The sequence below is a fragment of the Indicator indicator genome, chromosome 2 (assembly GCF_027791375.1).
Source record: "Indicator indicator isolate 239-I01 chromosome 2, UM_Iind_1.1, whole genome shotgun sequence".
NCBI classification, from domain to species: domain Eukaryota; kingdom Metazoa; phylum Chordata; class Aves; order Piciformes; family Indicatoridae; genus Indicator; species Indicator indicator.
In genome coordinates, this window is record NC_072011.1 from 32,904,418 (window position 1) to 32,916,859 (window position 12,442).

General features: G+C 42.7%; 1 protein-coding gene across 1 annotated transcript in view; it reads right to left on the reverse strand.

Moving 5' to 3' along the window:
• The window catches only part of NID1 (nidogen 1), a 45,109-nt gene extending 36,982 nt beyond the window's left edge, over positions 1-8,127 (reverse strand). The window contains exons 1-2 of the mRNA XM_054399316.1: positions 7,924-8,127; positions 1,017-1,316 (exon numbers count right to left, since the gene is read on the reverse strand). Coding sequence (XP_054255291.1) covers positions 1,017-1,316; positions 7,924-8,127 — 504 coding nt within the window. The remainder of the gene's footprint in view (positions 1-1,016; positions 1,317-7,923) is intronic.
• Between the last annotated feature and the right edge of the window lie 4,315 nt (positions 8,128-12,442).

The following is a 12,442-nucleotide window of genomic DNA, read 5'->3' on the forward strand; positions in this document are numbered from 1 at the left end:
TGTAATATGTTGTGGTGGTTTAGGGCTATGCCTTTAAAATTTTTCAGAGAGCCTGAGCAGAAAGTAGTAAATATGTAACCAAATGTATAGGATGCTATATCATCTCCTTAAAATACAGAGAGTGATGTGTTAGACTAAACAGAAAAATTCTATAAATGGAATATTTGAAGAAGAGTTCAAGTTTCATGTTGCTGCGAGGATTTTCCTGTAGGAGCATGCCTACATATTGTGGGAACCATTGAGACAGTACCTCAGATGTCAGCTATTCATTGATATCAGAGTGCAGAATCATTACTGTGTCAAGTTACCCACAATAAACTGTCTTTGGAAAAATAAGATTTGCTCAGCTGTGGTGATGTTCTCAAGTTTATACACCGTGAGCTGGCTCATCAGATGGGGTAATACAGTGCATAAAGTTACATATATTTTCAGGATAGTACCTAGCATCATTTAAAAAGGGAAAATGGTTTGCATGTAACATAAACAACCAACCAACCAACCAACCACCAACAACAAAACTCTAACTGATTCTTCATTCAATACTAGATACAAAGCATCTTTTTGCAAATGCAATGTTATCTGTCCAAAAAAGCATTTATGGTTTGAAGTGCCTATTAGTCTATCTACCTATCAGAATTTAGATAGATTGATGTCCAAATGACTTAAGTCTGTTGACAAGTGCAAGACAACTGGATTATACTGCACAGATGGTGGGCAGGATATCCTACTATTTCAGTTATTACCACATCACACTTAACACTCAAAGTAAGGGTCTTCAAGGAATATAAAGCAATCAGCTATGCAGATGCAAGCATTTTCTTTTGACTGAAAAAAAATACTGTAAAAATCAAGCAAAAATTATGGAAAGTTTTGTTTTACCACAGCCTTTTCAACAACAAAATATATCCTTAACTGTACAGGATTCATTTAAATGCAGTGGATTTCAGGCCCTCAAAACTACAGATTACTGTGTTATGCTTCAGTTGAACATGCCTCCAACATGTCATAGAGCTTACTTTTTCTTCCAAAGCATGATCTTCTCCCAGTGCCTGGTAAGGAGCTACAAGCTTCCAGGTAACAATGACAGCACTGCTGGGATCAAAAGTAGTCTCAGGAAAACCTCTTTTGACATAGTCTGATGCAATGTGCAAGACATCTGAGGATGTATCTTCTCTGTAATACACATTTCCACGTCCATCTGTTGTGTCAAGGTCAGCCATAAAAGGAGCAATAGCCCCAAAACTGACTGGGAATTGACCAAGATATTTTTCTTCACTCGAAGGTTCATTCACCGCAATAATCCCATTAGTGGCAACCTAATAAAAAGGTCAAAATTATGAGACAGATACTGTTCCTGTGGCTGTCTACTACACCCACATGCTCTAGATTACAATATTTTTATTGTATTTCCAAAAGAAATAGAGTCAAAAGTCAGTCTTGTATTTGTAAAGTAACCGAATGTGTTCAGGATTTTGTTTTATATTCCATGTCAGCAGTCCTGGGACTTCAGCTGCCCAAAATCAGAGGTCTGCTTTAGAGATATACCAATCTTTCTCCCACAGACAAAATATTAGCTATTTAAATTTCAGACAGTTATCATCCTTTCTAAAAGCAATACACATAACCACAACATTTCACAAGTTGCCAAATCTTTCTCAGAACAAGACCCAGTGCAATCCCCTGAATCTGTCAGGAATTCCATACAGACCTTCCCCAAGTGACCATAAACTCTTCACACTTTCAACTGTTACTCTCCTGAAGAGCAGTTTTACAAAGAAATGACTGGGGTGGCGAGGATGAAGCAAATATTTGAAACAGTTCCTTTTTGGTTAAGCAGTTAGCTAGGGTCTTTCCTGCTGTAAATCAGGGTGGACTACAGAGAAGCAGTATCAAAGTCCTAGCATACCCCCTGGGAACCTGGACTTCTACCTTGAAGGCAGATAAGAATGCTTAATCTGGACAGTTTAGAAAGCTGCCCATTCTCAAAATAACCTCATGTCAATGAGATAAAAACCCAAACAAACCAACAACAAAAAAAGGCAGGACAAAAGGAGAAACGGAACTGTTCTGTCTTGACCCTTTCTCCCTGCATCCCTTTCCCTCCATAAGTCATGGCACAACAGGCTGTCATCCTCATGAAAACAAAGTTAGGGAGTCAGGACACAAGTGGGTCAGCTGAGCTTTCCTTGTTACTGCAGCACTGCCTCAAAAGCTGATACAAATTCTGAGCAAAGAACTGATGTACACAAGAGATGATCACCCCAAAAAACTGTTCCATGTTTAAATGCTGCAATACCTTTGGTGAAAGTCTTCTGAGAAGACGTACAGATTTCTCTTTGCCTGCTCTAATTTTCACTTCACTACAGCCATTCTCCTAGAAACACCTCTGCTACTGTGACTGCAACAAGCAAGGTTGACTGCAACAAGGTGCTGCTCACTCTTAGGATATGCTGTGAGCACAGCTCAAATACCTGAGGCTATAGAGACTAGGAGACAGAAATTTTATAGCACATACAGGCCACTCTGTAAATTCCCTTATAGCTGAGTGCACTTTCATGAATTAAATTCCCAATCTGAAAATCCATACCTACCAGCTCAGTGCGATTTAGCTGGTCAGTGAGATAACTTGTAGTTAACCACCTCTTGACTAAAAATGAAATAAACACATCCATACATAGAGGTAGATGCTAGGGCAATGCCCAAGTGTGACAGTCAAACTCCCTTGGCAAACCAGAGCTAACTTGCACACTCAGAAGCAGCAAGCAAGACTACAGCTGTCAGGCCTTGAGGCAGTGCTTAAATTGCTCACACACAGCTTTTTGTCCCAGGCTCTTCTTCCAGATATGTATGGCACTGTTAGAATCAGACACAAACAAATGTGTAGAAGTGTTGACTGGCCTGATAACAGGACATGTCTGACTACCTGCAGCTGCTGCTACACACGCATGACTCAGAAAGGGACAGAGGTCCTAAAACCACAAGATACGAAACTAAAACTGCAATCCCCCCACAGATTTATCTCACTCACAGGAATTCTTGAACTCACAGGGATTTCAAGAACAAACTGCTGCTAGATCTTTTCACAAGATCTAGGTGTTCAAAATGTTACACAATCTTTATGAATGCTTGGAAGGTTATGGTGGCCACTGTGACTCAGACTACAATGCCAAATAGCCACATAGCCTGTGCCGAACCATACCTGCTAGGTTATGGATTGAGCAGAACAAGAGAAGGACATGCCCATATTCTTTTGACCAGCCTCCAGCCACATTCAGCTCAAGGGTTTCCCTGTGGTTTGACTATTCATCATCAGTGAATATCCTGTTAAGTCTTCCCTTCAACATATATAAACTTCATGCATCCACAAAATCCCTTAAAAAGGAATTCCATAGACCCATGACTCATACCACAACATCTCTCCTACTTTTGTTTGTTTTCAGTCTGGCTCTTAGCTGCATTTTATGGCCTGTAGTTTTTTGTATTGGAACATACTACCAGTCAAATACTTCCTAGTCTCTCTTGCTGTGTAATTTCTCTTCCAGAATGAAGACCATCAGCCTATTCATGCTTGCCCTGTGTAAGAGTTATTCCTCAGCTCTGATCATTCTCATTGTCACTAAATTTTTCTTCCCCTTTTCTACTACATACATTTGGAACAAGGAAGCCAGTACTACCTATATTCTTCATGATACAGAGTAATTATGAACTGTGCAAGATGGTCAAGGATGTTTGCTACGAATGTCTTGGCATCATCCCTTAAAAACTGGACCACCATTACTACTGCTACACAGAGCAACTCAGAAGTGTGGTATGAGAACTCATTCAAATATAGTACACACCTTGTCAGATTCAACTCAATCCATGAGACACCTATACCATGAACCTTCCTTTGGCTGCCCAGCAGATCAGAGCATGCCCCTGACACTGACTAGTGGTCAGTCAGCTTGGTATATAACTGAATCATGCCTAGCAAAAAAACGTTAGCTAAACTCAGCAAATAAATAGTTCACACTGTATATCAGAAAATGGTTTGTTAATACTGATTGTACTGTCTGAAGATATACAATTTCATTAGCTATTACAGTGAAAAATACTAAAATAGTTAAGATCATGAACAAAAATGGGAAGTTGGCTTTATGTACGAACAAAGTATTTAAGATCTACAAGCAGTACATGATCTGCATGAGCATGATGGGAATGCAGGTAATGTTAAAAAGGGGGAGGCGAAGATGAATATTGTAATCATTTTTCCTCACACCATTTTTGACTAAACCGTGGCCACAGATCCTAAGGTGAACTATGAAATTTAGCAATATAGAACTAAAAAGATAGTCCAGGTTACCCTCGTATAGACCCTGCAATTGCAGGCAGACATGCAACAGAGATCTAGTCCAGAAAGGTTCCCAGGACTTCTCTAACACGTGCACACTAGAAAATGCTTCATATCTCTGTAAAGAAAAGATAAAAATTATCCTAAGAATTAAAAGTCACCAATTACACTGCACCACTGGAAGACAGCAGGGAAGATGATGGGCATTACAATCTGCTTGCTGAGACATTTTAGCAAGGAGATGCACTACACCTTTAAAGTAATACGTTTAGAGTAAATTGAAAGTTTTCCCCTTTCTTCTCCTTGCTTACATGTTTTGTATATGATCACCCCTACTCCCACTCTAAATCCTCTTGTGAGAGATGACTGGTGTTTGAAGTATTTTAAACAAATTCCATCCTCTCCATCAGATTTTCTGTGTACAGACTTTGTGGCTGCAAGGCCCCCCATTTACGGCAGAGATTAAAATAACAGTAAGAGAAAATACACTATTGGGACTAATTAATACTACTGAACAAAGCAGAGCCCAGAAAAAAATGACCTAACAGTTGGCCTTCCACTTTTCACCCATTAGGAGTGCATTTCTGACTATTCTTTTTCTATCTTAATGCAACAAGTAATTTTTTCAAGGAAATGCAAAAAATGCTGATCCCAGTCTCATTTGTTAGTAGTTTTAAATGTTAAAGGAATGTTTGGCTGCAAGTACTCTTATCACCCAGAAAACATTTGCAGGCCATCACATGAAAATAAATACAAAATGCTCAATTAGTGAGAGAGATTTTCAGTGCAGAGAAACAATGTTCATCGTTACTGAAAAAATGCTTTTAGTTTTCAGATTTAATAATACATTTATATTGAAAAAGATGGTGAATAGTAATTCTGGGTAGGCACTGATTTTCATTAAAGTATCATTCCTGTCAAAAGGAAAAAGAACCCCCAAAAAAACCAAAACACCAAACAGAAAAAAACCCTAACAAGAAAAAAATGACCAGGCCTCAGGTGGGCGTTGTCTGAAGACCAGTTGTACGGTACATCTTTCCTTTTAGGGTATAATGCTATTTAACTTGACAGGAACAAACACAGATATATTTTTAGCATGTTAAACTTCTGGATTACACACATAGTTAACATACATTCGTGGCTTGTAGCAGAACAAGTCACACACACCCTATCACAGGTCCGTCCTGAAAAATCAAGCGAGGAGAAGGAAGCAATAAAGTAACAAACTACTTCTATCGGAAGAAAAAGTGTATCTGTATGTGTATAAAAAAATTTAAAGTTTCAGACAAATTAGGTATTTTTCCCTGTTCAGTGACTAGGAGTTTGGAGAACTTCAATAGTACTGATTAAAAGAGTTCTGAAAAATGAAATTTATATAATGAAGTATCAGTTAAAGCAGCAGAACTTCCTAATATAAACATGGCCAACTATTACTTTAGGAAGTTAATAAAAGTAATAATTAAAAATTTGATCCAAGCTTGCCTTGAAGGACGCTGACTCTTCCCTAAAAGGAAGTAATGCCTAATCCTTTAACTTTTCTGCATCAGCGAGTCCTACTGTAAACTGAAAAAGCTTAAATAAGTGTGCTATTAAAACAAATGGATTGGCATGAGTTAGCAATAGGATTCAGTATTATACATCTTGCCTAGGAAAACACCATATTACAGCATGTGTAAGTTTGTTTCCACTTACATTAAAGTTCTCTCTGCTGTCTAGGAAAAGGAAAGAAGTTTTGTTGCCAGGGACTTTATGACAAGTGTTTATGATGCTAAACAATTGTTCCTCAGAACTCTTTGCCTTTTTACTTATGGGTAGAGCTAACTCGAACAACTCAGCTTCTCAACTGTTACAAAAAATAGAGCTCATATTAATTTTCAACTGATTGAAGGCAAAACTTGCAAAAATCAAGCACTCAAATATTTAGATAAGCTTGTCACATTATCCTGATGAACCATACAGAAAGACATATTTCATCACAACTCAAAATCTGATCCAGGAATTCCCTTAAGTATTACATTTCTACCAATACCTTGGCAAACTCTGCATGCTGAATAACATCACAGAGTTTAAGAAAAGCTCATTGCCCATATACAAAATAGGGCTGGGTATTTGTGGGGGTCCATTTAAGACTGCTCAGTGCATTTCCTAAAACAGGTATACTCCTTTTCCTAACCCCACACGGTTTGTCCTGTGCCTCTGATTTGCAATACTTGTGACAGATTAAATGCAAGATAAAAGCCTCTGAATAATACATAGAGTGATACTGAATACCATTAATCACCAGACTTTGCATGTATTGCAATTGTCCCTCCTTAGAACTGAGTAATTATGCTGAAAGAGCTCTAAAAGTGATTCTGGAATGGCCTCTATACAGATATTCTTCCAGACAAAAATTAACTAGAACCATTCACATTTTATGGCATGGGCAAGTAACAAGATCATTAAACTCAAGAAAACCAATGTTGTTAATCAGTTTACTGCCCTCTGAAAACTCTGTCCCCTTTCTGTCACTTATCTAACACATCACTTGTTATCTTTTTTTCTCAGTAAGTGGACACACAAAACACTATCTTTCAAGAACGTGTCTGTGCTTCAAAATGTGTGTTTTTGTGTTGGCTAATCAATGACCAAATTTAAGAGTATGGAAGACAAGACAATGAGCTAAGGGTCAACTGCAAATCTGAACACCACTGAATAGTTCTGAATTACTTCACTTTTACTGCCAGCTTCAGTTAACACAACCCCATTTTCCACACAGACATAACATGAATCCCTCAAAATCTTGGCTTTCTGATTTCAGGATTTATGTAGGTAGGGGTACTGTGAAAAATGAAGAAAATTATAGGTTAAGTGGCAGCACTAATGTAACTCAATGCAAGCATAGTGAACCTTCAAGTACATGGGAACTACACAAATTTTGAATGACTGCAGTTACATAGAGGTCTAGTTTCCCAAGTGACTCCATGTGAATAGATCTCCAAAGTTGTATCTTGGACCCATGGTGATAAAGCACGTTGGTGCATCTGGACAGGGAGGTGGGGTTTAACTTGATCAGATTAAAGCCCTTCCTTGCTCAGACCTTTCTGAATATGCTAGCTCGCATCTTCAGCTGCCAGCCTGGATGAGGCTTCAGGGGAAAAAAGACAATGATAAAACAGACAGTACCCTTGCAGATTTCTGCAGACATGCTGCCATTTAAAGCCTTGGTTTTTTTCCCTTTCCCCTGGCTGCTGTTGAACAGCTCTGCTCCAGACAATCTGTTTTCAATCCCACCTTCATATACTAGACGTCCTCCATTAGCTATAAACACACATACACAGCTCTGGGGTGCAGAGTCGGCCATGAGGCACACACACATATCTGAGGTCTGCCTGCAGCCCAAAGCTTGCAGTCTCTCTGGATGTGGATTTCTTTTGCCCAAGAGACCCTCGAGCGTTCGACCAACCTCTGACCACGTCGCTCACACCACCGACGTGAAAGCCAACAAGCAGCACCACTCATCCGCCCAGAGCCAGGAAGCACTACGGCAAGAGGCGACAAGTCCCCCGGGAAGTCCCCAGCAGTCTTTCCGACCCTCCCGGCCCCACACTCACATAGAGGGAGCGGACGGTGGCACCATAGAAGCGCAGGGGCGCGCTTAGCTCCAGCGCCGCCGAGCGCGCATCATCCCCGGGGTCCAGCACGGTGTCGCCGCGATCCTGGCCGTGCGGCAGCAACGACAACCGCTGGGCGGGAAGCGCCATGGGCAGCGCTAGGGCCAGCAGAACCCAATGTGGGTGGCTCATCGCGGCGCGCATCCCCAAGCCTGCCGGCGCGGCGGTGCCGTCCCGCCGCTATAAGCGCGGGCAGCAGGGGCGGCCGGGCCAGGCCAGCAGGCGGGGGCGCAGCGCCGCGGCCAATGGCTGGGCTGGGAGAGCGGCCCCCACCGGGGCGCCACAGGCGCGGCTCCGCCCGCCACTGGGACCCCCTGGAGCCCGCTCCCACAGCCCCGAGATGGGGGCAAGGGGAGGGGGACTCTCTCCCGGCTCGGAGATTTGCCCGCCGCCTCTGAGCCTTCTCGAGTCTGCAGGGGCGAACGGGCTCTCGGGGGGGCTCTGGGCTCGAGAGACTCGACGGCTTTCGGGAGCAGCGTGTCGCCTGCGGAATGAGAGGCTCGGTAAGCTGCACTAGTGCGGGGCTGTAGACATCCCAGATTCTCAGAGCCACGGCTGTCTCCCAGGACCAGTGGGGTTTCTGCGGTAGTTTGGGAAATGTGGACTCGAAAGGTATCCCAGCAGCTGCAACCTCTTCCACCGGTGTGCCAACAGCACTGACACAAAGTACCAAAATCAACCAAAAACAGACAGTACCCGTGCAGATTTCTGCAGACATGCTGCCATTTAAAACTTTTCTTTTTTTTTTTTTTTTCCCTTGGCAACTTATTCTTGGTGCTGCCCTTAGGCATATCAAGGACAAGAGGGTCATTAGGAGCAGTCAGCATGGTTTTACCAAGGGGAAGTCATGTCTGACCAACCCGATAGCCTTTTATGAGGACGTAACCAGATGGTAGAGCTGTGGATGTGGTTTATCTTGATTTCAGTAAAGCATTTTACACTGTCTCCTACAGAATCCTTGCAGCTAAACTGAGGCAGTGTGGTCTGGATGATCAGGTAGTGAGGTGGACTGGGAACTGGTTGAAGGAAAGAAGTCAGAGAGTTGTGGTCAATGGGACGGAGTCTAGTTGGAGGCCTGTATCTAGTGGAGTCCCTCAGGGGTCAGTACTGGGACTATTTAATATATTCATCAATGACCTGGATGAGGGCACAGAGTGCACTGTCAGCAAGTTTGCTGGTGACACAAAACTGGGAGGAGTGGCTGATGCACCAGAAGGTTGTGCTGCCATTCAGCGAGATTTAGACAGGCTGGAGAGCTGGGCAGGGAGAAATGTAATGAAGTTCAACAAGGGCAAGTGTAGAGTCTTGCACCTGGGAAAGAGCAACCCCATGGATCAGTATAGGTTGGTGACTGACCTGCTGGAGAGCAGTGAAGGGGAAAAGGACCTGGGGGTCCTAGTGGATGGAAGGTTGACCATGAGCCAGCAATGTGCTCTTGTGGCCAAGAAGGATGTGGTTAGTAGGTTGAGAGAGGTTCTCCTCCCCCTCTACTCTGCCCTGGTGAGGCCACATTTAAAATATTGTGTCAAGTTCTGGGCCCCTCAGTTCAAGAAGGACAGAGAACTGCTTGAATGAGTCCAGCACAGAGCCACAAAAATGATTAAGGGAGTGGAACATCTTCCTTATGAGGAGAGACTGAGGGAGCTGGGGCTCTTTAGTTTGGAGAGAAGACTAAGGGATGACCTCATTAATGTTGATAAATATGTAAAGTGTGAGTCCCAAGAGGATGGAGCCAGGCTCTTCTTAGTGATGCCCAATGACAGGACAAGGGGCAAGGGGTGGAAACTGACGCACAGGAAGTTCTGTGGAAACATGAGGAATTTTTTTTTCACTGTGAAGGTGACAGAACACTGGAACAGGCTGCTCAGGGGGGTTGTGGAGTCTCCCCCTCTGGAGATATTCAAGACCTGGCATAGGTGATCCTGCTCTGGCAGGGGAGTTGGACTGGATGATCTTTCGAGGTCACTTCTGGCCCCTAACATTCTGTGATTGTTTCTCCTACCATAAGGGAAGGTCAAGTTCAGGACCATCTGAGGAACCTCAACATACACAAGTCTATCAGATCTGATGAGATGCATCCCACAGTTCTGAAGCAATTGGCTGATGTAGTTGCAAGGCCACTCTCCATAATATTTGAGAAGTTCTGGCAGTCAGGTGAAGTCCCTGGAGACTGGAAGATGGGAAACATTACACCCGTCTATAAAAAGGGTAAAAATAGGAACCTGTAAACTACCAAACCTGTCAGCCTCACCTCTTTGCCTGGGAAGATCTGAAACAGATCCTTCTGGGAGCTATACTGGAACACATGGAAGGGGACATGATATGAGACACCAAGGCTTCACCAAGGGCAAGTCCTGCCTTACTGTAATGGTTTAGCACAAGGGCTAACCTGCCTGCTCCCCAAACACAAAAGTGAGGGGAAGAGTAACACACACAGTGCTGAGATAAAGAGGTAAGAGCTTAATGTAACATGAGATATCGTAAGTACAATGTGTAATTACCTTAACCAATATTCTAATTAATCTAAAAATACAATGCATGATTACCTTAGCTTAGCCTATCTGCAGAAGAAACGCAGTGAAATACATGGGGAAAAAAAAACAACAGCATAAAACAGAAAGCCAAACCCAGCAGCTACCAATTCCCACTCCTTCCATCACCTGCAGAAAAAGAGACCACTTCCAAGAAGCCAGAACCTAGAAGCAGGAACCAGAACAGGAAGCCTCCCATGTTGCAATCTGAATTTCAAGCCCCATAATACTTTGCTCCAGTTAGCACTTTCCCTTTTTTGAAGCTGGCAAGCTGGCATGACTGTGCCATGGTGTGAATAACAGCAGCAGGTTCAACTCAGTCCATGACACTGACCAGCCTAGTGGCTTTCTATGATGGTGTAACTACATCAGTGGACAAGGGAGGACCAACAGATGTCATCTGTCTTGACTTTTGTAAAGCTTTTGACACAGTCTCTCACAGCATGTTTCTCTCTAAGGTGGAGATATGGATTTGATGGGTGGACTGTCCAGTGGATAAAGAATTGGTTGGATGATTGCATCCAAAAGTAGTTGTCAAATGCTCAATGTCCGGATGGAGATGGATGACAAGTAGTGTCCCTCAAGGGTCTGTACTGGGACCAGTGCTGTTCAATATCTTCATCAGTGATATAGACAGTGAGATTGAGGGCACCCTCAGCAAATTTGTAGATGATACCAAGCTGAGTGGTACAGTTGATAAGACCGAAGCACAGGATGCCAACCAGAAAGACCTGGACAGGCTGTAGAGGTGGGCTGAGGAGAATCTCATGAGGTTCAATGAGGCAAAGTGTAAGGTTCTGCACCTAAGTCAAGGCAATCCTAGATATCAAGACAAGCTGGGGTATCATGAAATTGAAAGACCTCACCTGGATTACTGTGTCCAGCTCTGGAGTCCTGAGCAAAGGAAGGGCATGAACAGGCAGAACAGAGGAGGGCCATGAAAATGATCAGGGCACTGGAACACCTCTCATACAAGGACAGGCTGATGGAGCTAGGGTTGTTCAGCCTGGAGAAGAGAAGGTTCCGGGGAGATCCAATAGTGACCTTCCAGTACCTGAAGAGGACCTACAAGAAGGATGGAGAGAGACTATTTACAAAGGCCTGCAGTGACAGGATGAGGAGCAATGGTTTTAAACTAGAGAAGAGTAGATTTAGGTTTGATGTTAGGAACCTAAGTTCTTTACCATGAGGGTGATGGACCACTGAAACGGTTTGCCCAAGGAAGTGATTGAGGCTTGGAGGTGTTTAAGGTCAGACTCGACAGGGCTCTGAGCAAACTGATCTAGATGTCCCTGCTCCCTGCAGGGGGGTTACACTAGATGACCTTTAGAGATCCCTTCCAACCCAAACCATTTTATAATTGTTTTGTCTATTCATCATAGTATTTCTGTTGTGGTTGAATAAGTTTACCTTGCATGTGGATCCCATTGTGAGGATTAATGAGAATTGTTAGTCCTAAAACTGAAACAAAAAAAAATATTTCTAATTGTCCTTTCTAGCACCTTCAATAATGACTGGGAAAAGGGACAGAAAAGCATGCTTACATACCATGTGGTTAACTGGGAGATATTAATTGCTAATACCAACCAGAATGGAGAACTAAAAAAATATGCAAGATTTAAGAAGAGAAGAAATCTATTCAGAGGCAAACTGGAATATCACCAGCTAACACACCATCGAGACTACTCTTTCAGAATAGAGCTAGTAATTACCAAGAAAAGCATCACATTTTCAATGAATTGTAAATCAGATATGACAGCAGTTTACAAAGCAACAACATCCCCAGAGTGGTCACTGAGACCCTGTACAACAAATGAGCAGATTTTATTGTGTTACCAGGAGGTAAGTTGTATTTTCTAAAGAGATATAATGATACTGCTTTTCCAGAAGCTGATTCTGAGTTCAGAGATCTCACAGAAAATTCACCA